The following is a 27,538-nucleotide window of genomic DNA, read 5'->3' as shown; positions in this document are numbered from 1 at the left end:
TATTTGCAATATTTTTATTACAAATTTCTACTCTGTGGAATTTAATTTTTAAAATACCTGCAACACATATATATGTTGAATAAATGAAAAATTATGTAGATATTAATGAATAATATGGTTCTAAAAAGACAGGTTAAAAAGCTTAAGTTCACTTTTATTTTGAGCTTCAGAATCATTCAGAAGCCAGTTGCGACAAACACAGACCTAGGCTCTTAGCACATCAGATATGCCTATGGCTTAGGCTTATTGACAAGTCTTACGTTGTGGTGTATGTGGTTTATAGTCCTGCCTTCCACAGTTGCTTGGGAGAGCTGTGAGTCACTGAGGCTCACGAATGTTTACATTTTGTTTGTTGCAGATATATAGAAGGAAGCGGAAGCCTGCTGTTGACAGGATTTGTGTGGGCATTCCTCCTGGTGAGGTAAAGACACTCTGTCTGTATTGTGTTTGTCCCTATTAATTCAGACTGTCTCTACCCAGTCAAGCGACAATGTTTGAGACGGGGTAAAAGCGGATTTTAAAGGCTTCTCTATTTATGCCAGGATGGAGCAATTAGTCATCGAGAAGAAAGGGACCCTGTATGTCAAGAGAATGATTTTAGAGAATCCAATGCAATTTAAGAAAAAGCATGGGGCTGGGCGCGTGATTCCTGCCTGTAATCCCAGCACTTTGGGAGGCCGAGGCGAGGAGATCACGAGGTCAGGAGATTGAGACCATCCTGGCCAACATGGTGAAACCCCGTCTCCACTAAAAATACAAAAATTAGCCAGGCATAGTAGTGTGTGCCTGTAGTGCCAGCTACTCAGGAGGCAGAGGCAGGAGAATAGCTTGAACCTGGGAGGGGGAGGTTGCAGTGAGCCGAGATTGCGCCGCTGCAGTCCAGCCTGGTGACAGAGTGAGACTCCGTCTCAACAACAACAAAAACAGAAAAAGCATGCACATCTAAAACATGCTTTTGTGATACATTTCAGGTGGTGATGACATTCAAATTGATTTTTAAAAATAGATTTTCTCCTTTCTGGTTTCTGTTTGTGTTCTTTTATGCCCTTTTGCCAGAGTAGGTGGTGCAATTTGGATAGCTGGCTTTCATTACCGTTTTTCACACATTAACTTTGGCCTCAACCTGACAACTCAAATAATATTTATAAATACAGCCATACTTAAAATAGTCCCTTTATGAAATACATATTTAAATATCTATACGATGTCTTAAAACCAAGAAAATATTTGATTATTTGCTGATATTTCAGAATGAAGGTTTGAGGTGGTTACCTGTTAGGGGGCATTTATATTCATGTTTTTAGAGTTTGCTTATACAACTTAATCCTTCTTTTTCAGTGCTTTGGGCTCCTGGGAGTTAATGGGGCTGGAAAATCATCAACTTTCAAGATGTTAACAGGAGATACCACTGTTACCAGAGGAGATGCTTTCCTTAACAAAAATAGGTGAGAAAAGAAGTGGCCTGTATTTTGCTGCAAAGACTTTGTTTTTAGTTTATTTAAAGAAATAGATTGTTATTTTTGATTACAGTGGTACTTTTAGAGTTCATAAAAATGTTGAAATGTAGTAAAGGGTAAAGAAGCACATAAAATCATCCACAATTTCAATATCTAGAGATAATCACAATTTACATTTTCCTTTCAGTCTCATTCTCTTCTTTTAACAGTTTTATTCAGGTATAACTTACATACCATATAATTTACTTGTTTTTTTAAGAGTACAATTCAGTGATTTTTGGTAAATTGAGAGTTTCGCAACCATCACCACAATCCAGTTTTAGAACTTTTCCATCACCCCAAATCTATCTTATATACACATATAAATGTGCCACAAAATTGAGATCATACTGTATATAGAGTTTAAAATTAGCTTTTATTGTTAATGAGTGTATTATGAATATTTCCCAATGGGTTACATTTCCTAAGATACAGAATTTTACATTGCTACATAAAATTTCCCTATGTACATGTACCTATAATTTATTTAATAAATTCCTTATAAATGTTGGACACATATTAGTTTCCATTTTTCACTATGTAAATATGTCCCTGTATACATCTTTTATTATTTCCTCAGGAACAATTCCTACAAAGTAAATTGCCCTCTCTAAAGAGCATACAAATTGACAGAGACACCATTAGGCCATTTTCTGAGACTGCACAGGTCACAAAGCAATCTGATCTTTGGGAATACAACTACATTTTACAGGCCTCTTAGATAATGTTACTCTAAGTACTTTACGTGGGGTATCTCTGGCTTTTTTTTTTTTTTTTTTTGTGAGATGGAGTTTTGCTCTTACTGCCCAGGCTGGAGTGCAATGGGGCAACCTCGGCTCACTGCAACCTCCACCTCCCAAGTTCAAGCGATTCTTCTGCCTCAGCCTCCCGAGTAGCTGAGATTACAGGTGCCTGCCACAATGCCCAGCTAATTTTTTTGTATTTTCAGTAGAGATGGGGTTTCACCATGTTGGCCAGACTGGTCTCGAGCTCCTGATCTCAGGTGATCCACCTGCCTCAGCCTCCCAAAGTTCTGGGGTTACAGGCGTGAGCCACTGTGCCTGGCTTCTCTGGACTTACTATGTGGCGAGGTAGTATAAGGCAGTGGCTTTCAAAGTTTTCTGGCCATGACCCTTGTGGGAAATACATTTTGTATCTCAACCTCGTAAGTACACACAGACATGTAGACACTCACGTGTATAACCTAGAATTTCATAAAGCAGTACCTACTGTTACTAATTGTAGTGCACTCTGCTATTTCTTATTCTACTTTATACTGCGTCATTAAAAAAGTGCTGGTCGTGACCCACTAAATTTATTTCCCAACCCACTAATGAGCAATGACTCACAATTTGAACACACTGGATGGGGGATAGCCAATTGAAAAGAGCAAGGAAATTAGTGTATTCCTGATCTCCTCTCCTGTCTCTTACATTTTTGCAGTAGCAATGTAAAGGAGTCCTAAGAGAACAGACATTCTGGGAATAGCAGGCCTACCGCTGTACAACTGCTTTCCTAGGCTCGACCCTAGTACCAAGCTCCTGACGCATATAGCAGTGGCAGTCATAACCAGCTCATAGTAAGGTTTGGCACAGGGACTGGTTGTAAGAACTGATTTGGTTGGTATAGCTGTGAGGGCCCGGCACGGTGTCCATGTGTGCCTCAATCCTAATTCTGAAAAAGGCTGACCCTGGGAGTGCTAATTAGATACACAGAGAGGAATGCATGCTGCCGAAAGGCCAGGTTCATGGCGATGCCGCTGTGGCTGAGGTGCAGTCACCAGTCTGGAATGTGGACACGGAACTTCTCTCACATCTGATTCTTCACTTGACTGGATTCATAGAACCCAAAAGCCACCCCACCAACATAAATTGTGTCTCTAGGTTCTGTGTTGCTCACACCCAAAATTCCTGGGCCTTCTCACTTGGTGCGTATGAATGGTGCATAGGAGCGAAGTCTAGGATGGGGCCTTAGCGTTAAAGCCCCAGGGTAGTGTGACTGAGATTGTTGGTAAAGAGTGTGCAGTGGTTGGCATGACCTCAGAAATTCTGAAATGGGACTGCACCTGCAGACTGAAGTGTTGAGAGAGCCAGGGAGGTGCAAGGACTGGGCAGGGCAGAGGCAGGAACCCTGCCTGCCAGGAAGAACTAGCATCCTGGGGGCAGAGAGGCTGTCCTTTCAAGTAGCAGCAGATGTACTGGTATCTTTGTAATGGAGAAGCATACTTTCTAGGAACATTAGGCCAGATTGTCTGACCAGAGTATCTCTACCTGCTTAACATCTAAGTAGTTTTCTTATCCTTTGCAGTATCTTATCAAACATACATGAAGTACATCAGAACATGGGCTACTGCCCTCAGTTTGATGCCATCACAGAGCTGTTGACTGGGAGAGAACACGTGGAGTTCTTTGCCCTTTTGAGAGGAGTCCCAGAGAAAGAAGTTGGCAAGGTACTGTGGGCACCTGAAAGCCAGCCTGTCTCCTTTGGCATCCTGACAATATGTACCTTATGGCTTTTCCACACACATTGACTTCAGGCTGTTTTTCCTCATGAATGCAGCAGCACGAAATGCTGGTTCTTTGTATCTGCTTTCAGGGTGGGAACCTGTAATGGTGGTGGGGCAGGGCTGGGTGGGCAGAGAGGGAGTGCTTCTCCCTGTTTTGGCTCCTCACCAGTTGTTGGGTTACGATGATAGAATCTAGTCCTACTCAGTGAAAGAACTTTCATATATATATGTGTAGGACAGCATGATAAAATTCCCAAGCCAGACCAAAGTCAAGGTGCTTTTCATCACTGTAGGTTGGTGAGTGGGCGATTCGGAAACTGGGCCTCGTGAAGTATGGAGAAAAATATGCTGGTAACTACAGTGGAGGCAACAAGCGCAAGCTCTCTACAGCCATGGCTTTGATCGGCGGGCCTCCTGTGGTGTTTCTGGTGAGTGTCACTGTGGATTGAAAACTGTTGTTCCGGCCTGAGTGGAAAACATGACTTTTCAAAAGTCCTATACGTCCAGGGCTGTTGTGTGATTGGCTTGTCTCCCACCAGGGACAGCAGAGCCACCTTGGAGAAGCTGAGGGAAGCTTCTCCCTTGGCATACACTGGGAGCACTGTACCATGCCTGCAGATGTTCCCAAATAGAGACACTCCAAGCACTTTGTTTCTGAGTGTGATTGAGGCTGGATATGTGATTTGATCTTTCTCTGGAACATTCTTTCTAATCATCTTTGTGTTCGTTCCCTGAAAATGGAGAGTGTAGACACAGTTTTAAAATCCCCAGGGTAGCAACTAGGTCATAGTTCCTTACATATGGATAGATGAAAAACAGATCAGACTGGGCAGTGGGCCTTGACCCTTTTTCTTTTGTAGACCAGAGCATTGATGTTATTACCAGAAGAAGCCTTTGAGGCTTTTATGTATTCCAGACCACATGGGTCTGGAATTTGTTTCTGTGAGGCTAACAATTGCAATATACTAGGGTAATCTGAGTGAGCTGGAATAAAAAAGAAAAAAAAAAGGAATTTCACCCCAATCTTACACTGACTTCAATAGAGATTTCAGACAAAAAGTTATTTTAGTATATACTTATCAGTCATGAAAACATAATTACAATTAAATGGGCTTTTTCCTTCCCTATTTATTTGGAGAAATTTGTTTAATTCTATAAAAAAGTACTCAGAATATCTGAGTTTCCTGCATCAATAAGACATTTATAATGATGACCTTGTTTACAAATGAATTTGGAACTTTAATTCTTTGGTCCATCAAGAATAACCAGAATGGTAAGTTAAAATTTAAGCTGTTTCAAAGATGCTTCTTCATTTAAAAGCAAATTTATCTTTGATTTTTTTTCCCCCAGCAAATAAGACTTATTTTATTCTAATTACAGGATGAACCCACCACAGGCATGGATCCCAAAGCCCGGCGGTTCTTGTGGAATTGTGCCCTAAGTGTTGTCAAGGAGGGGAGATCAGTAGTGCTTACATCTCATAGGTCCGTAGTAAAGTCTTGGCTTCTACACTGTGGGCTGTTTTAACTTTCCAAGTAGAATATGCGATCATTTTGTAAAAATTAGAAAATACAGAAAAGCAAAGAGTAAAACAATTATTACCTGAAATTATACAACTTGGAAACAACTACTGTCTTCACTGGACTGTTTATGTTTGCAGAATTTTCCTACGCAAATCTGTGTGTGTGTGTGTGTGTGTGTGTGTGTGTGTGTGTATGTATGTATGTATTCTTAGAAAAATGCATGCCCAGTATAAATATCGCTCTTTTTCACTTAACATATTGTAAACATTATTCCAGGTCAGTGCATTTAGGTGTCATTTCTTATAGCTGGATAGTATTCCATTAGGCTATACTCTCATTTAACTATTCCCCTTTTTGTAGACATTTGGATTATTTCCAACTTGTTCACAATTGTAAACAGCACTACAGTGAACAGCATCATCCCTATATCCACATGTACTTGTAACAGAATATGATTCCCTAGGAAGCTGGAATGCTGGAAGTCATGGTGATGTTCTGATGGTTATAGAGAATCTCTCTAAAATGAAAACCTCTTTCTTTTTTACCGCAGTATGGAAGAATGTGAAGCTCTTTGCACTAGGATGGCAATTATGGTCAATGGAAGGTTCAGGTGCCTTGGCAGTGTCCAGCATCTAAAAAATAGGTAACAAAGATAATTTCTTGGGGATAGTGCCTAGTGAGAGGCTTGATATTTATTCTTTTGTGAGTATATAAACGATGGCTCTAAAATAAAGGGAAATAAAACTGAGCAAAATGGTATAGCGGAAAGAATGAGGGCTTTGAAGTCAGAAGTGCATTTGAATTCTGTCTTTACCATTTACTGGTCTGTGACTCCTGGGCAAGTTACTTAACTTCTCTAAGAGTCGATCTCCCTGGAAGATCTACCTGCTGGCTTTGTTCTATAGATGAAATGAAAAAAATTTACATGTGCCAGTACTGGTGAGAGCGCAAACTTTGGAGTCCAACACAAATGGGTTTGCATCCTGGCCCTACCAATTATGAGCTCTGAGCCATGGGCAAGTGACTAACTCCCTGGGCCTCAGTTTCTTTGTAACATCTGTCAGACTTCATGGGTCCAGGTGAGGATTAAAGGAGATCATGTATTTACAGCACATGGCGTGGCGCTTCACATAAAATAAGTATTTAGTAAATGATAACTCATTCCTTCTCTCAGAAACTTATTTCTGGGCCTGCTAGGGGCCGCCCTTTTCATGGCACAAGTTGGATTCCCAGGTTTAAATATTCTTTTAAATAGTTTCCTGGAGATCCTCCATTTGGATATTTTTTTTCCTGCTTTCAGGTTTGGAGATGGTTATACAATAGTAGTACGAATAGCAGGGTCCAACCCGGACCTGAAGCCTGTCCAGGATTTCTTTGGACTTGCCTTTCCTGGAAGTGTTCTAAAAGAGAAACACCGGAACATGCTACAATACCAGCTTCCATCTTCGTTATCTTCTCTGGCCAGGATATTCAGCATCCTCTCCCAGAGCAAAAAGCGACTCCACATAGAAGACTACTCTGTTTCTCAGACAACACTTGACCAAGTAAGCTTTGAGTGTCAAAACAGATTTACTTCTCAGGGTGTGGATTCCTGCCCACACACTCCTGCCCATAGGTCCAAGAGCAGTTTGTATGCTTGAATCGGTGCTTGAATTCCTGATCTACTATTACTACTAGCTATGCTTTTTACTAAACCTCTGAACCTGAAAAGGGAGATGATGCCTATGTACTGTATGGGATTATTGTGAGAATTTATTGTAATAACCATAATAACTACCATTTAGTGAGTACCTACCATGGGCCAGGCATTTTACTTGGTGCCTAATCTTATATAAATTAGATAATAAAGTACCAAATTGGTCCTGACACTTAATAGGTACTCAGTAAGTATTTTCTTCCCTCTTCCCTTTAATCAAGACTGTATGTGCCAAAGTAAATGGATGACTGAGCAGTTGGTGATGTGGGGGGCGATATATAAAGTCAATTTTTGGCTGGGCATGGTGGCTTATGCCTGTAATCCCAGCACTCAGGGAGGCCGAGGTGGGCAGATCACGAGGTCAGGAGATCGAGATCATCCTGGTCAACATGGTGAAACCCCGTCTCTACTAAAAATACAAAAATTAGCTGGGCATAGTGGTGCGCACCTGTAATCTCAGCTACTTGGGAGGCTGAGGCAGGAGAATCGCTTGAATCCAGGAGGTGGAGGACAGAGTGAGACTCCATTTCAAGAAAAGAAAAAGAAAAAAAAAAGAAAGTCAATTTTTAAGTTGTTACTGCTTTTTTCAAGTATTCTTGCCTCCTTCACACACAGTTTTCTAGTTAATCTATTTATGCAATTCTGTATGCTCCTACTTGACCTAATTTCAACACCTGGAAAAATAGAACTAGAATAAACAATGAGCAAGTTGAGTGGTATTTACAAAGGTCCATCTTGATCTTTTAACAGGTATTTGTGAACTTTGCCAAGGACCAAAGTGATGATGACCACTTAAAGGACCTCTCATTACACAAAAACCAGACAGTAGTGGATGTTGCGGTTCTCACATCTTTTCTACAGGATGAGAAAGTGAAAGAAAGCTATGTATGAAGAATCCTGTTCATACGGGGTGGCTGAAAGAGGAACTAGACTTTCCTTTGCACCATGTGAAGTGTTCCGGAGAAAAGAGCCAGAAGTTGATGTGAGAAGTAATAAACTGGATACTGTACTGATACTATTCAATGCAATGCAATTCAATGCAATGAAAACAAAATTCCATTACAGGGGCAGTGCCTTTGTAGCCTGTGTCTTACATGGCTCTCAAGTGAAAGACTTGAATTTAGTTTTTTACCTATACCTATGTGAAACTCTATTATGGAACCCAGTGGACATATGGGTTTGAACTCATACTTTTTTTTGTTGTTCCTGTGTATTCTCACTGGGGTTGCAACAATTATTCATCCAGTAATCATGGCCAGTGATTATTGATCAAAATCAAAAGGCATGCACATCCTCATTCACTAAGCCATGCCATGCCAGTAGACTGGTTCCCGGTGACACATCCATTGCTGGCAATGAGTGTGCCAGAATGATTAGTGCCAAGTTTTTCAGAAAGTTTGAAGCACCATGGTGTGTCATGCTCACTTTTGTGAAAGCTGCTCTGCTCAGAGTCTATCAACATCATTAAATATCAGTTGACAAAATGGTGCCATGTGTGGCTAACATCCTGCTTTGATTCCCTCTTTGATGAGCTGTTCTGGTAGCAGTAACATGCAACAAAAATGTGGGTGTCTCTAGGCACAGGAAACTTGGTGCCATTGTTATATTGTCCTGTGCTTTGAGCCATGGGTCTACAGGGTCATCCTTATGAGACTCTTAAATATACTTAGATCCTGGTAAGAGGCAAAGAATCAACAGCCAAACTGTTGGGGCTGCAAGCTGCTGAAGCCAGGGCATGGGATTAAAGAGATTGTGCGTTCAAACCTAAGGAAGCCTGTGCCCATTTGTCCTGATTGTCGACTCACATGGTACACTGCATCTCAAGATGTTTCTTATCTGACACAAGTATATTATTATTTCTGGCTTTTTGAATTAATCTAGAAAATGAAAAGATGGAGTTGTATTTTGATGAAAATCTTTGTACTTTTTAATGTTATTTGGAATTTTAAGTTCTATCAGTGACTTCTGAATCCTAAAATGCCCCCTCTGTAGAACCCTGTTGTATAGAGGAGTACGGCTACTGCCCCACTATTTTTATTTTCTCATGTAAGTTTGCATATCAGTCATGACTAGTGCCTAGAAAGCAATGTGATGGTCAAGATCTCATGACATTATATTTGACTTTCTTTCAGATCATTTAGGATACTTTTAATCTCAATTCATCAATCAAGTATTTTTTGGGTGTATGCTGTAGCTGAAAGAGTATGTACGTATGTATAAGGATAGAGAGAAATTAAGTCTCAGTAGATTGTGCCATGTTATTCAGCTCACTGGTTTACAAATATAGGTTGTCTTGTGGTTGTAGGAGCCCACTGTAACAATATTGGGCAGCCTTTTTTTTTTTTTTTAATTGCAACAATGCAAAAGCCAAGAAAGTATAAAGGTCACAAGTATAAACAATGAACTTTTCAACAGGGAAAACAGCTAGCTTGAGAACTTGCTGAAAAACACAACTTTTGTTTATGGCATTTAGTACCTTCAAATAATTGGACACCCCATTAAATCTGACAATCTCAAATTTTTCATCTCTTCAATCACTAATCAAGAAAAATATAAAAACAACAAATGCTTCCATATGGAGCATTTTTCAGAGTTTTCTAACCTGGGCTTATTTTTCTAGTCAGTAAACATTTTTTAAAATAGTTTCACTAATGCTTACTGTTAACTGTCTTGAGAGAAAAGAAACATAGGAGAGAACTATTGTTTGGCCAAGTTCAAGTGATCTTTCAATATCATTACTAACTTCTACCTTTTCCAAAATTTGAATATTAACTCTAAAGGCGTAAGACTTCAGATTTCAAATTAATCTCTATATATTTTTTAAATTTACAGAATATTATATAACCCACTGCTGAAAAAGAAAAAAAATGATTGTTTTAGAAGTTAAAGTCAATGTTGATTTTAAATATAAGTAATGAAGGCATATTTCCAATAACTAGTGATATGGCATCATTGCATTTTAGACTATCTTCAAAAATATAGAATTTATAGAATAATTTCTCCTCATTTAATATTTTTCAAAATCAAACTTCTGTTGGTTTTCTCATTTTACTAAAATCATATTCTAATTCTTCATTATAGTAAATCCATGAGCAACTCCTTCCTTCAGTTTCTCTGACTTCAAGGCCATATTTTAAAAAATCAAAAGGCACTGTGAACTATTTTGAAGAAAACACAACATTTTAATACAGATTGAAAGGATCTCTTCTGAAGCTAGAAACAATCTACGGTTATACATCTTCATTAATACTGTGTTACCTTTTAAAATAGTAATCTTTTACATTTTCCTGTGTAAACCTAATTGTGGTAGAAATTTTTACTAACTCCATACTCAATCAAGCAAAATTTCTGTGTATTCCCTGTGGGATATAACTATGTGAGTTTCAGAAATTCTCAAAATACATGTCCAAAAATTTCTGCTTGTGCATCTTTTGGACACCTCAGAAAACTAATTAACAACTGTGAATATGGTAAATATAGAAGAAAATAATAAGCCCTCTATACATAAATGCCCAGCACAATTCATTGTTAAAAAACAACCAAACCTCACACTACTGTATTTCATTATCTGTACTGAAAGCAAATGCTTTGTGACTATTAAATGTTGCACATCATTCATTCACTGTATAGTAATCATTGACTAAAGGGATTTGTCTGTGTTTTCTTCTTGTGGTTGTATATATCAGGTAAAATGTTTTCCAAAGAGCCATGTGTCATGTAATACTGAACCACTTTGATATTGAGACATTAATTTGTATCCTTGTTATTATCTACTAGTAATAATGTAATACTGTAGAAATATTACTCTAATTCTTTTCAAAATTGTTGCATCCCCTTTTATAGAATGTTTCTATGTCGATAAGGATTTAGGTATGCTATTATCCCTTCTTATACCCCAAGATGAAGCTGTTTTTGTGCTCTTTGTTCATCATTGGCCCTCATTCCAAGCACTTTACGCTGTCTGTAATGGGATCTATTTTTGCACTGGAATACCTGAGAATTGCAAAACTAGACAAAAGTTTCACAACAGATTTCTAAGTTAAATCATTTTCATTAAAAGGAAAAAAGAAAAAAAAATTTGTATGTCAATAACTTTATATGAAGTATTAAAAAGTGCATATTTCTATGTTGTAATATAATGAGTCACAAAATAAAGCTGTGACAGTTCTGTTGGTCTACAGAAATTTACTTTTGTGCATTTGTGGCACCACCTACTGTTGAAGGGTTATAAAGCCATTAGAAAAGTAGAGGGGAAGTGATTTGGATCTAAAGGAAAAACTTGAGAAAACATTCAAGTGTTCCCTTAATCATAAAAGAGAACTGAGGGGACTACTCGTAAATAAAAGGTTGTTTTGTATTTTCATGTTGGTTAAGATACTGAGTAACTGGTATTAAGTGTTAGAGGTTTTTAGATAAATACTCTGCTTAATGATTGTGAAGCTGCACTGAGATTTCTGAAAATGCTCTGTAGCTGAGCTTATTTAATAAATGTTCACTTGGTATAGGGGAAGCTACAAAGGCAGACTTCAGTGCCCTTTTTTTAATTCAACCAAAAATATAAGGACACGATGTAGCAGGTATACTGGCAAGGTGCTGGGGGTGGTGGCAAGGGTGAGCAGGAAGGAGTAGATGTGGAAACAGAAATGATACTAATATCAGTGATTCTTTTCTCCTGTAATAAGTGCTGTGCAGACAACATAGGAGTAGTGCTGAGACAATGTAAATGTATTTTTCATAGCTCATTAGGAATCAGTTTCAGAAAAAGATGTCTGCTTATTTTGCTACTTGAATCCCTGTCAAACAGTTCTTTTGAGGCAGTACAAGAGGCTGGCTCTATTTGTGACCCCTTGGGAACGGCTGTGACAAAGTGTCGTGAGCATTTCTTTTTCTGTGGCACAGATCTGAACTTTGTGTGCAGAAAAATCTTGGCTTCAAGTGAGCTTGAAGTGAGCATCAGCATCACAACTTCATCCTCCTATCTTGAAGTTTACGTTATAGTGACTCTAATGAAATCATAGAACACTGTTTCTTCGTGAACAATGACAAGGGAGAAGAAAAAACTTTATTGGAAAATAAAAAGGCAGGTAATTTAGATGAAAATGTTACCCATGAGTTTTGTTTTTGTTTGTTTGTTTTTGTTTTTTTGAGAAACAGACTCTCGCTCTGTCATCCAGGCTGGAGTGCAGTGGCATGATCTTGGCTCACTGCAACCTCCGCCTCCCGGGTTCAAGCAATTCTCCTCAGCTTCCCAAGTAGCTGGGGCTATAGGCATGCGCCACCATGCCAGCTAATTTTTGTACTTTTAGAAGAGATGGGGTTTCACTATATGTTGGCCAGGCTGGTCTCGAACTCCTGACCTCAGGTGATCTGTCCACCGTGGCCTCCCAAAGTGCTGGGATTACAGGTGTGAGCCACCTCGCCTGGCCCTACCCATGAGTCTTGACCAAAATATTCTTCTATCTGTAGAAAAGCCCAAAAGAACTTTCCCAGATTCAAAAAACTTGACGCTTTGTAATGGTAATGTCTACATTAAGTACCAAAAAAACCCTTAGCTTCAGTTTTCAAGTGTTTACTGTGTTGTTATACACTTCATTTAATTCTCAATACCTGCCCTATAAGGTAAAAAGTACCATTTTACATACGAGTAAATTACAGCTCCGTGGATAAGAAACTCATCCAAAAGTACCGGGACAGTCAAGTGGCAGAGGGTTCTTTTTGTTGAAGTTAGGTATCAGTTAAAATCGACCTTGTAAAATCACATCAGCATCAATATACATTAACAAATAGTTATTGAACTTTATTGTATGCCAGATATTTCTCTAGGTACTGGGGGTACAATGTAGAAGAAAACAGAATTCCTGCTCTAATGAATTTATATTTCAGTGGTGAAAGATGATGTGTGGACAAACACACCTAATGTATTTTGACAGCAATCGGTGCTAAGAAGAATATAAGACATGGTAATCAGATAACAATGGAGAGAAGTCAGAGATGGCCTTTTCTGAGGAGTGACATGCTGAGAACCGAATAAAAAGAGCAGGAGCAACCTTTCAAGGTGGGTGCAAAGAATATTCCCGCAAGAAAGAATAAGTGTTGCAAAAGCCCAGTGGTAAAAAGCTTGGCAAGCCGAGGGGGTAAAAGAGATATCTGTACTAATGTCTCTTGTATTGGGTTAGCAAGGAGAAGAGTGGCAGGGGGTGGAACTGGAGAGATAGCAGGGACCACATCTCACAGGATCTTGCCAGCCTTTTTAAGGTATTTGGATTTTATTGTTAGTGCAACAAGGAGCCACTGGAGAGTTTTAAACAGTAGTGGTGTGACCTACTTTGTTTCAGAAAGAACACTGGCTACTATGGGAAGAAAGGACAGTAGGAAGACTAATAGATAATGGTGGATTGGACTAAGATGGTAGCAATAGATAGGGAGCTATGGTAACGTTCAGTATCCACTTTGGAGACAGATCCAGCAGGACTTGCTGACAGACTCCATGTAGGGACCGAGGGAAAGAGAGCTAGCAAGGTGACTTCTAGTTTGTGACCTGAACTAGGTAGATGGCTGTGTTAAAAATGGAGTTGGTATTTCAGTCTGAAGCTCAGGGGCAATGATGGAAAATAAGATAAATGTGTGCAAGTTGGCTGGGCATGGTGGCGCATGCCTATAATCCCAGCACTTTGGGAGGCCGAGGCGGGTGGATCACCTGAGGTCAGGAGTTTGTGACCAGCCTAACGTGGTCTCTAATAAATACAAAAAAATAGCCGGGCATGGTGGCGCATGCCTGTAATCCGAGCTACTCTGGAGGCTGAGACGAGAATCGCTCGTACCTGGGAGGCGGAGGTTGCAGTGAGCAGAGATCGCACCACTGCACTCCAGCCTGGGCAACAAGTGTGAAACTCCATCTAAAAAAAAAAAATGTGCAAGTTATCGGTATGTATATATTTAAGCCTTGGGACTGAATGAGATTACCTGGAGAGAATGAAGAGAGAGAACATTCTTGAGCCTGAGATCCTGTAACATTTAGAAGAGAAGCCAGCCAGGGAAATTGAGAGGGACTGGCCAGTGAGAAAGAGGAAAATCTGAAGAGTATAATGCCATACGTTGTAACTCAGAGAATTTTGTTTCAGGAAGGCAGAAGTTGTCAATTATATGCGACACTGCTGAGAAGATGAGTAAGGAATGTAAATGAGTAAAGGCAGGAATGGCTATTGAATTTGAGAAGACAGTGGTCCTTGGTGACCTTCAAAAGAGTCATTTCAGCATGACGAGGATGCAGACCTAACTGGAATAGAGTTTCAGGGAAGAATGAGAGGCAAGGAAGGGGAGACTGCAAATATACACAAATCTATATTTTTGCTTTGAAGGGAAGCAGAAAGCAGGACAACAGCTGGTTTACAGAACTTTTACTTGCATCCTTTCCTTGTCTGTTAATAATATAGGCTGTACCTGGGCATCATCTTGCCCTTCCTTTTTGATTTTGCTGTTTTGCTTTTAATCCTACAGGCATTTCTTCTGGCAGGAGGCTTGTACACAATCTGGCTGGTTCACAACCACTACGGCCTTGCCCTTTCAAGGCAGAAGCCTATGATTCAAAAACTTCCATTTCTTCCAGTCAACTATTGTAAAACTCATTTTGTCTAATGCCCATACTCCTTTATCTCAGGGTCCTGGGCCAACTATCTGTCACTAAAGAAAACAAACCATTTCCTTCTCCTGGGGGAATGTGCTTCTTTCAAGAAGATGCTTAGAGAACAGACATTCTAGGTGACAGCAGTTATGAAAGAGGTCTCGCTAATGAACGTAACTCGTCTTCCAACATACTCCAGGTTCACACTCCTTTGATGACAGAAAGTACTACAACTTCAGTTGCAACACTACTCAGGCTCATAGGATTTACTCAGTAGGTTAAAAGCTGGTGCTGAGAATGAAGTTCAGAGTTTGAGTCTACAAGTGGCATTTGCTTATCCTTTGGGAGTTCTGTGGCAGCAGGTAGAACCGAATCAGATTGGTTGCATATCTGTTTCTCTTCCTGGAAATACAATTCAAATACCTTCATAGTCTGTGACAGCAACTTATAACCAACAGGCAATGGTATTATTTTTATTGACGGCACCCCCCCATAGCCAGAACTTCTACTGAGTCATTCGCCGTGTCTTCCAGGAATACTTTACAAATGTAGTAGTGAGGCACCTCCAATAACAATTATGTAATCTACTGTTAACGGCGGCACAAAATGAAGAGTGGAGTAATGATGTACTTCTTTTTTCAAACTCACACATCTCATATGTTAATTCAGTCAACAAGTACTTAGGGCTTATCACATGCCAGGCAAGGGTAATATGACAATAATGAAAACAAAAACCCTTGCTGTCACAGAATTTGGTTTCTAGTGGGAAGAGACATACATTAACAAATCATATATAAGTAAAACATTAATTATGGTGATAACAGAAAAATAAAGCAGGGGAGAGGGATAGTGTCTTAGTTCAGGTTGCTGTAACAACAGTACCATAGATTGGGTGGCTTAAACAACAAACATTTTTTTTCTCACAGATCTAGTGGCTGGGAAATCTAAGACCAGGGTGCCAGCATTATTAAGTTCTGGTGAAGGCTTACATTCTGGTTTCCTCACAGAGGGGACTCTTTATGCCCTTACAAATGCATCGATTCTCTTACCCACATGACCTCATCTAAAACTAACTCCCAAAGGCCCAACCTCCTATGTTGAGATTAAGGCTTCAACATGTGAATTTTTGGGGGACAAAAACTTTCGCTCTCTAGCAGATAGGGGGCACCGTGGGAGGAGATTACAATCTTAAATAGGGTTGTCAGGGAAGGCTTCATGGGGGCAAAGACCCGAGGAGGCATGGAAATGATCCATGCAGATGCTTGTCTAGGGAAGAGCATTCCAGGCAGAAGCAGTGGGAATGGACCCTCAGGTAAGAGCATGTTTAGTAGATTCAAAGAAAAGCCTCTTAGGCCAGGTCTGGAGTGAGGATGGAAAAGGTAACAGGACAGATCATGTAAAGACTTGTAGGCCACAGTTAGAGGCTTGGACAATTATTCTGAGGAAGAGATGAAGGTATTGGGAGGGGCTGTTGAGCAGAGGAGTGATATGATCTGCTATATATTTTAGATTATTCTGACTGCTATGTTGAAAGTAGGGTTGAGAGCAGAGGGGAAGGGCAGGACACCAGTTAAGAGCACTTCCCAAAAATCCAGATGACGATTGGCTTGAACCAGGATAGTTGCTATAGGGATGTGAAGCAATCAAATTCTAGCTATCTGGGATCTGCTGACAGGTACACAATGGTGTGAGAGAGAAAAGGCAGTGTGAGAATGACTCTGAGGTCTGTGGCCTGAGCAAAACAGAAAGCTGGAGTTGCCATTAGCTGCGATCAAGTTTCTGGGTAAAGATCAAGAGCTCAGTTGTGGACAAGAGGGGTGTGAGATTTCTAATAGACCTTCAGGTGGGGGTGTGGGGAACACACCTGGATGTGATGAGCCTGGAATTCAAATTCACATGTGTGAATTTGAAAAAAGAAAAGAGGTGTGGACTGGAGCCATCCACACACAGATAGCATGTGAAGTCACAAGACTGGGGGTGATGACATAGGGAGTAAGTATAAATAGAAAAGAGAAGTGGTCCAAGGACTCAGTCCTTACATTGGAGGTCAAGGAGACAAGGTGGAGACTAGGAGATATGAAGGCCTGTGCAGTCAGTGTTGCAGAGAAACGAAGAAACTGTTTCCAGAAGAAAGGAGAGGTCAACTGCTAACAAGTCAAGTAAAATGAGAACTGGGAAATGAGTTGACAAGCACAATTTGGCTGGCGTGATCAGAGAATGTTTAAGAGATAATGTGAGGGAAGAAAATGGAGGCAGGAAGTATGAACTACTTTTTTGAGTCATATTGTAAAGTAAAAAAAAATGGGGTAATTTTATTCTTTTTTTTTTTTAAATATAGGAAAAATAATAGTATATTCGTATGCTGAGGAGAAGAATCCAGTTGAAGGGGAATACTGTGGCTTCAGGCAACAAGAGAGGAAAACTGCCTGAGCCACATCCTTCAGCAAGTGAGTGTTCAAGTGGAGGGTTTGTGTTTGCTTGGCGCAGGGGTCATTCATCCACAGTGTGAGGAGAGAAGCAGGGCATGCGGGGTTGGCTGCAGAAAGCGGGCAGAGGTCGGGGTGGGAACTTATGAAGACTGTTCTGATTGTTATTTTCTCTGTGAAGTAAAAGGAAAGGTCATTGGCTAAGAATGAAGATGGAAGAGCAGGTGCTGGGAGTCATTGAAGAGAATGAAAGAATGAATAAAATAGAGAAAAACATAATGCTATGATATAAACCTGTACATGTAAATTACTTTCCTCTTCAAATTAGACCCCCTGGAAGGCAAATCTCTGTCATGTTAAGTTTTAGAAAAAGTCGTATCTACTTGGAGCTAAGTATGAAGAATACGGTATATGATTTAAACCATGTAATTCTATTTTTGCTTAATCCAGGGAAGCCTTTAAGATAACTTAGAGTATATCCATTAAAAAAGATAAAAATGTCAGCTTCCCCTTCCTTTTAAATAAGGTATGGATCAAAAATAATTGATATTCATAACCCTAAGGTACCATAACATTCTGAAGCAAAATATTAAATGTCTTCTGTAGTATTTTAGTTAACGTTTAATTTTAATGGGTAATTTATGTGTAATTAACCACATACTTATGCCCCAACTATTTCACGTAAATGTGAGATGTCTTAGGCCTCTTTGAACTCTGCATGGAAAAGAATGCTGAGGCGGCATGTCTGTTTAAGCTGCCACTGCCTGCCTCTCATAAATAATATCTGACATTGCATAATAGCCCAGATAAACTGCAGATCGCTTACAGCCTGATAAATAAGAGGAAACTGTAGATTTTGTTTTCCAAATTTCCCTTGGACAGCTAATTCACAATTTACTATTTTATAGCTATAAAATTTAAACAATATAAAATAATATAGCTGTAAATATAGACCATCAGGAGACAGTCTGTAAAAATGTAAAAATAATATAGCTGTAAATATACGCTATCAGGAGTACCAAATCTAGTTTTATAAGGTAGAGGCATCAAGTAAAATGGAAATGAAAGATGTTTCAAGGAGAACTCCAGGACATCTGTGGCAGTACTAAACAAACCTTCCTTCTCAGGTTCCCAGCATGCTATTTTATTGATGCAACTTAACATTTTCAATAAAGTTGGTAAATTATCACTATATTACTGTCTTATAGCAACACAGTAAGAGCTCTAGAGATCATATAAGTATAAAATATGAATTTAAAACAACAATGAATATGTAGGATTTTTATTAGGGCAAGCATTTCCATAACCACAAATATTTCTTTAAAACAAATAAATGTCCCAAGATCTCTGTTAGTGATCCGAACTAAGTAGAAATTAGTAAAATTAATTATAAATGAACAATTTTAGCATATAAACCAACAAGACTTTCTAGATTTTTGACACTGTGACCCAACTGCATTATTTTCCAAGTTAGAATGACTAATAATTAATGTAAAAGCAATAATTAATACAGATGACATTGTACTTTTCCACAGTAAAGAAATAAACTTAATCTAATATTTTTATAAATCCCATTTGATATCACAAAATAAACTTCACTAAGCAATTTTTAAAAAAAATCTCAGGAAAAGTAGATATGATGAAAAGACAGGTATTTTATATAAATAATTCAAAAATACTGTCGGGCAAGGAAATGTAAAATCGTTATTTGAATAAAAGAAAATTCTATAAAGCAATGAGTTATCAAAATACAGAAGAGGTATTCTAAAACAAATAAAAAACCAAGTAGTGACAACTACTTCTAATGTGTAACATACTGAAATGCCAAAGTGAAAGTGAACTGAACTATGTCTTAAAGCAGTGGAGAAGATGTAACTTTCAAAAATTCAGGAAGCATAGCAAATTAACTAATTAACTTACCATCTCCTTCAAATAAAAGCGAGAACCACTTGGGAGAATTTAAGCACCATTAGCAGACACATCTCAGAGCAGTTAATGAAATGTTTTGTATTTCAGTAGAAAACTATTTCAACGGTGAAAACGATGTAGGAATCAGAAGCATATTCTGCTGAGATACTAGGTAGTTGACACTTTCCCGAACTGGAAAAACATTTCATAAGAAGGCATATAGTTATTGACTGAATCACATTTGTTCTAAAAATAATTCATGCCTAGTCAAACAGCTTACCAGCTGCCACAACTCTGGGATCCTCATGGGACTTATGTCTCCCAGCTGCACGACTATCTGCACTCTCGTTCCACCAAAGAACATGAACTGCAGAAACAAACCACAAGTAGTTTCTGAACTATATGGCAATAGCAAATAAGAAATATTGAAAAAATGAATCAGAAATGTTGTCTTATTCTTTAAATCAAATTAGTGATATCAAGAAGGCAAAACTAAACATGTTAGTGATAAGATTTCAGAAGGATCAGAAATTTGGGATATAAATTTTTAAGTTAAACTGGAAACATAAGGCTGAAGAGAGAATGCAAAGAAACACAGCTTAAGGTACAATTAAGACTAGACCCAACTTCCTACTATTTTTTTTCTTAAAAAGCAGATTATAAAAAAACTGTTTACTGTAGAAAATTTAGGTGATACAAAGAAAAAATAAAAATTAGTATAACCTTAAGTGCCTAGATAAACCTTTATCAACATATGGCGTGTTTCCTTTAAAAAAAAATGAGTAAAACAAATTAGGGTCTTACTGTATATTAGTAACAGATTTTTTAAAATGTTGCAACAATGTGATAATTTTCTATGTCAATGATATTAATTTTGAATGACAAAGACAACAAAAACAATCATGACAAAAACAAAAATTGACAAATGGTATCTAATTACACTTAAGAGCTTCTGCACAGCAAAAAAACAAAAAAACAAAAAAACCACAAACTATCAACAGAGTAAACAGACAACCTACAGAATGGGAGAAAATTTTTTGCAAACTATGCATCTGACAAAGGTCTAATATTTAGCCTCTATAAGGAACTTAAACAAACATATAAGAGAAAAACAAAGAACACCATTAAAAAGTGGGTAAAGGGCATGAACAGTCACTTTTCTAAAGAAGACATACATGAGGCCAACAAACTTATGAAAAAATGCTCAATATCACTGATTAGAGAAATGCAAATATAAGCCACAACTAGAAACCATCTCACACCAGTCAGAATGGCTGTTACTAAAAAGTCAAAAAATAACAGATGCTGGTGAGGTTGTAAAAAAAAGGGAACACTTATACCCTGTTGATGGGAGTGTAAATCAGTTCAACCACTGTGGAAAGCAGTATGGTGATTCCTCAAAGTGCTAAAAGCAGAACCGCCATTCAACCTAGCAATCCCATTGCTGGATATACACCCAGAGAAATATCAGTCATTCTACCATAAAGACATATGCATGTGAATGTTCACTGCAGCACTATTCACAACAGCAAAGACTTGGAATCTTTTCATGAAAACCTATATGCCTATCAACAACAGATTGGAAAAAGAAAATGTGGTACATACACACCATGGAATACCATGCAGCCATAAAAAAGAACCAGATTATATCTTTTGTGGGAACATGGATGGAGCTAGAGGCTATTATCCTCAACAACCCAATGGAGGAAAAGAAAACAAGATACCACGTGTTCTAACAGGTGGAAGCTAAATGATGAGAATTTATGAACACAAAGAAGGAAACAACAGACACTGGGGTCTACTTGAGAATGGAAGATGGGAGGAGGGAGAGGATTAGAAAAATAACAATTGGGTACTGGGCTTAATACCTGAGTGATGAAATAATCTGTACAACAAACCCCCGTGACATGGGTTTACCTAGGTAACAAACCTTCACATGTACCCCGTGAACCTAAAATAAAAGTTTAAAAAAAAAGAAACAGCAGTTCAGCATTTGAAAAAGGCTCCATAAAGTATTAACATTTAAAAAAAATAAGATGTAAAATAAGATGTTTATAGGTTTTTTCAGTCCTATAAACAACAAACTCTAAAAATTTGGAAATAAAAATTAAAACAGGTACCATAATGAAAAAGAGAGACAAACTGATCTAATATACATGGCAACTTCATAGAACAAATGGACAACTGTACCTCTGTTGAGTTCTCCATATTCTGTGTGGAAAACACCAACTACTTTTGTGTAGCCTAAATTGACATGGGCATTAATTGCTCTTTTAAATGCATCACCCCACAGAGCTGGTCCACCAGGTTTCATCTGAAAAACAGCTAGTTCATAGACTCCTAGAATAGGGAGAAAAATAATTATTTTACAGAGGACATTCAAATAATTTCTAACCAGGTTTTCTTGATTCCATTAGAAGGCTAACCAATGAATTTAGAGGATAATCCATGTATACATACATATGCACTCATATTTATTAATTCTCTGCATTATTTTTCTTTGCTTTTATGTTTAGAAAGTCTTTGTCCATGTTGAAGGGTCAGTTGTTAAAATTAATCATAAAGAAAATAAAGAAAAAGGACTGGAAGCTATATATAAACTACACTCTGAAATATTTTTAATCTATAAAATTTGTCAAAAAAACAGATATTGAGAATTTATAATGGAGCAGAATTTTCAAGCTGCCCATCTACACTTTAAAAAAAAGAAATGAGTAAGAGAAGTATTTTCTGATATCCTACATTTCCTTCTCCTTTTCAATTTGGAGAGGAAATAACTTTTTCCTTTGTATTATTTTCCCCTATAGGATTCTATTTCTAGTTGACCTGAAGTCATGTCTGAGCCTTTAAGGAAAAAAAGAAAACCCTCAAGGAGATGGTTTTATTCTTCTTAAATATCGAGGTAAATGCTTAAAAACCATTCTACCTTCTGGCCAGAAGTATAAGATGGGTGGAGAGAAAGAAACCAGAGGACAAGGTAGATTGGAGAAGAAAACGGAAAGAAATCTAAAGTTACTAAAGAATTATGAACAACATAGAGGAAGGGAACTATTTATAAGACCTGACACTGCGAAGCCAGCTGTTTTACTTAGTGCTGAAAGCTAAGGGGAGTTTTAAGTACATTAGAATCCAAACAAAACTTTTCAAATCTCTTGTAATCTAAAATAAAACACAAAGTTGAGTTTATGGGAGACATAAAATGAAATTTAAATTAGTTTATGCTTTTTGAATCTGACCTCTGTTTAAAATTAGACTGAGGTAATTATTTCCTTTAGTGAGCAAGAAATGAAATCAGGAAGAAGACAAATCTTTTCAAACTGAGAAACAAGAAAGAGGAAGACACAAAAGTTAAACTACAATAATGTAGCTTAACACTGTAAGTTAATTCATTGCCCCAAAACAGTCAGTTTACAAAGATATACTTAATGATTTAAGATTAGCTGAATTTGTGGAAAAAATACTTTTATATTAAAGGTTTATACGTTTTAAAACTGTGACAAAATTTCATAAACTACGACTCATCTACCTACACCTGTTTTCCTAGCTCCCAAGCCCCACTTTTTCCCCTGTACTGACCATGTCAACTTTTGTTAGGCATCTGTTAGATTTCAATTCGGAAAAATACTTCACTTTTTTGTGCTCAATGTTTTAAGGATAAGCAAAGAGCTCTAGAGCTCCAATTCTCTCTCTCTCTCTTTTTTTTTTTTAAAGATTGAGTCTCACTCTGTCGCCCAGGCTGAAGTACAGTGATGAGTGATGCGATCTCGGCTCACTGCAACCTCTGCCTCCCAAGTTCAGGCAATCCTCCTGCCTCAGCCTCCCGAGTAGCTGGGACTACAGGCATGCACCACCACACCCAGCTAAGTTTTGTATTTTTGGTAGAGATGGCGCTTCACTACATTGACCAGGTGGATCTTGAAGTCTTGACCTCAAGTGATTCACCCGCCTCGGCCTCCCAAAGTGCTGAGATTACAGGCGTGAGCCACCGTGCCCAGTCTCTAATTCATTTTTATCTCCAGACTCACCATATATTATTATAGAAAACAAAGAATTACATATTTTTTTCCTATAGAACTTTACTTTTTATAGCTTTAGATCTACAGTATTTTACTCATTAAAACTCATAGTCTATAAGAGGGAAGAACTCACCTTCTTTTGGAGGCTTTTCTAATTTGGACCATGGTATCAGGTAAGTAATTTCCGTCTCTTGTTTATCAATGTGAGCCAAATTTGGAATGATAGATTGTTCTTGCCATTCCTTACAGTTGGCTAAGGCTTTCCGAACTTCAGCTCGATGAGCAAAATTATCTATGGGAGGAAAATAATTAAGAAAAAATTTTTTGATTTAAAATTGCCCATATTTTTACTTAAATTTTACTCAGTTCAGCAAATGTGCAAGGCCATATGGGGACCCCATGTTATTATGTCACTGGAGATGCCAACATAAATATATGTGACAACTGCTCTCAAGTTACTCATGGTCTAAAAGGGGAGTTGAAATGTAAAAAATGAACTTAATTAACATAGAATGGGCTTTATAGACTCTAAACTTGCTTAGGAAGTTGTGTGAATTAGGTTCATTATTCAATCTTTCTGTGCCTCCGTTTCTTATTCTGTGAAGAAAATAGTATAACACCTACCTCCAGGGTTGTTGTGAGGATTAAATGAATTAATACATGAAAAGAGCTTAGAATGGTGTTTGGCACCTTAGTTAGTACTCAGTATATGTTAACGATTCTTATTAATAAATGGAAGCATTTGATTTATAAAGACAATTTTTCCTTGGTGGTCGGTGATTAGGTCAAGCTACACTTTGAATCAAATTTAACATAAATGAAATTAAGATGCACTTTTTAAGCCTATTTTTTGAACAACAGCTCCCAATGAAATAGTGCTGATTCTTTTATTTATTGTCAGTAGTTCTTTTTCTCCACAACTTATTTCTCTTCTTTCTAAGTTACCCAAACAGGTATATACATTTACCAAGATATGGGCCTTGTAGAGTCAGCCCTCCCTCTCAACAGGTTCTGCATCTATGGATTCAACCAACTGCAGATTAAAAATATTCTTAAAAATACAAGTGAAATAATATAGTATAACAACTACTTACATAGTTATCTATATTGTATTAGGGATTAAAAGTAATCTAGAGATGACTTACAGTATATGGAAGGATGTGTGTGGGTTTGATGGAAACACTATGCTGTTTCATATAAGGGACTTGAGCTGATTTTGGTATCTACAGGGGGTCCTGGTACCAACCTCCTGCAAACACAGAGGGAAAACTATAGTATATTTACTTTTAGGGCCTCCTAAGACTAATAGTAAATGAATTATATAATTTATGCTGAGGACAAGGAATAACACCTATCTTACAACTTAAGTCAATTATAAAGACTTTATGAGCAGTTTAATGGGACATGATTAAACTTGTGGCTCATCTAACGCACATAAGTGGATTATATATGTGGTTTATCTAAAGCATATAAATGAATTATAAAGACTTTATTAGTAGGTTTTTCAATGGGACATGTTTCAACTTATGGTTTATCTAAAGCATAAGTTATGTTTTAATAGGGTCTGTTTTATTAACAGGGAAAAACTAAAGAGTTACGTCAAGTATAGAATGAACTCTTTTCATATTAAATTACTTTATGACTATTAACTTTGGACACTGATCACTAAACAGTAAATGAAATTATTAAAAGTTCTTTAGGTACCCTCAAGTCCTGATGTGGACTGTTAAGAACAGACATGGGAGTAACAAACATTCTGGGGATTCTTGTTACGTGTTCTCCTTCCTCTACTAAATCAGAGGTAGGTCAGCTCAATATGGGAAGAACTCTCTCTCATTCCTTTTCCTCCCTAGGGTAGTACGAAAGTGAATTCCTTGAAACTCTGGGGTACATAAATGAAAAAAAAAAGTGGTCTCTAAACATAACAGAATTATTAAATCTCAGAGTTGGGTAAGGCTTAAAAGTTAATGATCATCCTTTAAAAACCTCCATTTTTATAAAACTCCCAAATGGGTGAATTATTTCTGCAAAAATGCTGATATCCAGCCCTAGCTGTAATAATAATAAGAAAAAAAATTCTCTTATCCTAATGATACCCTTTTACCCAAGAACTGCAATTAGGAGTCTCACAAATTTGCAAAGCATTCTCCCTTATTTAGCCAGTATTCCATCGTAGTCAATACCATATATATTAGTTACACATTTAAAACATTTTTATTAAATATACATGCCTTTTGGCAGGCCCAACTGTGATCTTAACCCACTTGAACATTTACAATTACTGCTTTAAATTTTCACGAGCTATCTTTATAGCAAACAATTCTAACATTTTTCTGGGGATTAAAGTCTAGTTCACAATTTTATGGTTTGATATATGAGACTCCATGTTTTCTCATTTATGATAACATAAGAGTTCAAGCAAGGGGTGGTTAGAGGTGAACCACTGGGAAGAAGATCTGCTAATTTATTTTTTTGGTATTGCTCTTAAAAAGTCTTACTTAACCTGTATGTATCTATAGTAATATAGATCCAAGAACTAAGTCTTATGTTACATTTAACAGAATGAAAATCTATACTGAACACTAAAACTGGATGACTCTTTACCATACTTCCAAATATGAAACACTTTATTCATTCTGCCTCCAAATTCTACGCTCCAGAATCCAACCAATTCAGAGTGAGCTGTCCGAAGATGAATGGTTTTCTTAAGATTTTCCATGAACGCATTCATTTTTGAAGGTTTAAGGTAATAAGTACGAAATTCATAGAACGTTCCATCGTATTGTCTGGGGCCTGTAGCAAAAGATGAGCACACCTGAGGGAGATAAGACAGATGTAAATATCCTGGGAAGGTAGAATGATTTGGTTACAACCAAATCTGAGTCTGGTACAAGGAACACACACACACTCATTATCCATTGTTTACTTTTGTTGTCAATTCTCCATATATATTTGTTTACATAGAGATGTCAATAAAGATAACTACTCTTAATTCTGATGAATACATAGTGACTGTTTCCTAGCAGGGGTCTACCTCTAGCCATTTTTTCACGAGAATTTGCTTTATAAGAAGGCCGTGGGATCATAATGATACTCCTTTACCCAAGAAGTACATTTAAGACTTAGTCTCATTAATTTACAAAGGGTTTTCCCCTGTTTAGCCAATATTCCATCTTACTCAATACCATATGTATTAGTTACACATTGAAAAAAATTTATTAAGTACACATGCCTTTTGGCAGGCCCAAAAATATGTTTACTAATAACAACCTCTTTTTTTTAGGTTCCTAAAAAAACAGGAAGGCTATTCAGGTCAAAGTGTTTCTTGAATCCACTGACGAAGACTACTGGTCAAAAACAGGACTGGACTGTAACTAATATAAAAGGAAGCTATGACTTATCCAATTGCATTGTACTATGGGCGTGTACTGCATAAAGAGTGAAAAGGAAAAAAACTCAACAAATCAGAATTGTCTGCATCATTGTTTCTAATTACAGATGCAATATCAAGAAGTATGCACATTTAGTGCACCCAATTATACCAAGTTTATGGAACTATCCTTTAAGACTACCCTTTGTAATAGTCATACACCAAATAGGTAAATTTTCTGTCCTATTCTGGCCCTCTGAGCCTGAGTGAACTTAATGTTCAGTAGCAAATGCCCTGTCAGAAATTATCCAGAGTCTGTCTGTGTGTATGTACATGCAAATATTTATGTAAACACACGTGGATACAGAGACCACTCCCGTGGGATTCTAGTTTACAAATCCATTCATTTAGATATGGTTAGCATGTGACAACTTCCTGAGGCTCACTACCTAGAATAATGTATCACAACAGTTTCAGTAGGCATCTTTCACTGACATATTTTTGGTTACAACATACAAATGTCTATGTAGTTTGTGTGCATAACGTCTTAATTATAATTGTCTATCTTGAGTTCATTCATCTCCAGTATGAGTTATACCCTTATTGTCCAAGTGTCTTAGTTTTCTTAGAAAACCCTTCTTCACACCAAAAAATAATTGCAACTATCCTTTCTTTCGATGGCCATTCTTTTTGGGTCAATTTAATCAAATTCTGAAAATAAAAAACCGTTTAGTATCTACAGTTTAAAAATAATATAAAATATAAACATTTCAGAAAATGGACCAATGAGGTATTTGAAACAACTGTTTTTAATTTTCAGAGTTTTGTATCTAGAGATGTTATCCTAAAAAAAGATATTAGAAAAAAATTATCTACAAACATGTTGTGTTTACTTGGGAATTAGAAATGAGGATTATAGATGCAAATGTATGGGATAGAAAGCCATCAGTGCATCCAGTCAGGGAAAGGTAAAGGG

The 27,538-nt window shown here is 37.6% G+C and overlaps 2 protein-coding genes and 1 long non-coding RNA gene across 14 annotated transcripts in view; 2 read left to right on the top strand and 1 right to left on the bottom strand.

Annotated features, from left to right (window-relative positions):
* Positions 1–11,405, top strand: part of ABCA1 (ATP binding cassette subfamily A member 1) — a 146,653-nt gene extending 135,248 nt beyond the window's left edge. For 3 of the 5 annotated variants that reach the window (XM_009188378.4, XM_003911412.5, XM_031654365.1), the window contains 8 exons: positions 359–421; positions 1,339–1,445; positions 3,804–3,945; positions 4,296–4,430; positions 5,383–5,486; positions 6,076–6,168; positions 6,826–7,069; positions 7,972–11,405. In XM_009188378.4, the coding sequence (XP_009186642.1) occupies positions 359–421; positions 1,339–1,445; positions 3,804–3,945; positions 4,296–4,430; positions 5,383–5,486; positions 6,076–6,168; positions 6,826–7,069; positions 7,972–8,112 (1,029 nt within the window). In that variant the 3' untranslated portion in view covers positions 8,113–11,405. Of the gene's footprint in view, positions 1–358; positions 422–1,338; positions 1,446–3,803; positions 3,946–4,295; positions 4,431–5,382; positions 5,487–6,075; positions 6,169–6,825; positions 7,070–7,971 lie in introns of those variants that run through there. The other 2 variants (XR_004177955.1, XR_002517478.2) reach the window with 2 other exon arrangements.
* Positions 1–27,538, bottom strand: part of NIPSNAP3B (nipsnap homolog 3B) — a 48,711-nt gene that overhangs the window by 18,415 nt on the left and 2,758 nt on the right. For 4 of the 6 annotated variants that reach the window (XR_004177956.1, XR_004177957.1, XR_004177958.1 and 1 more), the window contains exons 2-6: positions 25,797–26,007; positions 23,326–23,484; positions 21,367–21,516; positions 19,457–19,543; positions 19,189–19,368 (exon numbers count right to left, since the gene is read on the bottom strand). Coding sequence is in view for 1 of the 6 variants with exons in the window: in XM_003911414.5 (XP_003911463.2) it covers positions 19,292–19,368; positions 19,457–19,543; positions 21,367–21,516; positions 23,326–23,484; positions 25,797–26,007 (684 nt within the window). In the remaining 5 variants the exon portion in view is untranslated. Of the gene's footprint in view, positions 1–14,603; positions 19,369–19,456; positions 19,544–21,366; positions 21,517–23,325; positions 23,485–25,796; positions 26,008–27,538 lie in introns of those variants that run through there. The other 2 variants (XR_638215.4, XM_003911414.5) reach the window with 2 other exon arrangements.
* On the top strand, positions 16,987–26,656 carry LOC103878178. Of its 3 annotated transcripts, none has more exons than XR_004177960.1 (6): positions 16,987–17,075; positions 17,181–17,289; positions 21,984–22,078; positions 24,885–24,993; positions 25,754–25,938; positions 26,476–26,656. It is a non-coding gene; the product is annotated as an uncharacterized LOC103878178 (long non-coding RNA). The 3 variants fall into 3 exon arrangements; XR_004177961.1 differs by having other exon boundaries at positions 17,014–17,101; XR_002517479.2 differs by lacking the exon at positions 24,885–24,993.

Source organism: Papio anubis, chromosome 13 (genome assembly GCF_008728515.1).
Source record: "Papio anubis isolate 15944 chromosome 13, Panubis1.0, whole genome shotgun sequence".
Taxonomy (NCBI): domain Eukaryota; kingdom Metazoa; phylum Chordata; class Mammalia; order Primates; family Cercopithecidae; genus Papio; species Papio anubis.
This window is presented reverse-complemented; position numbering and strand designations above follow the sequence as displayed.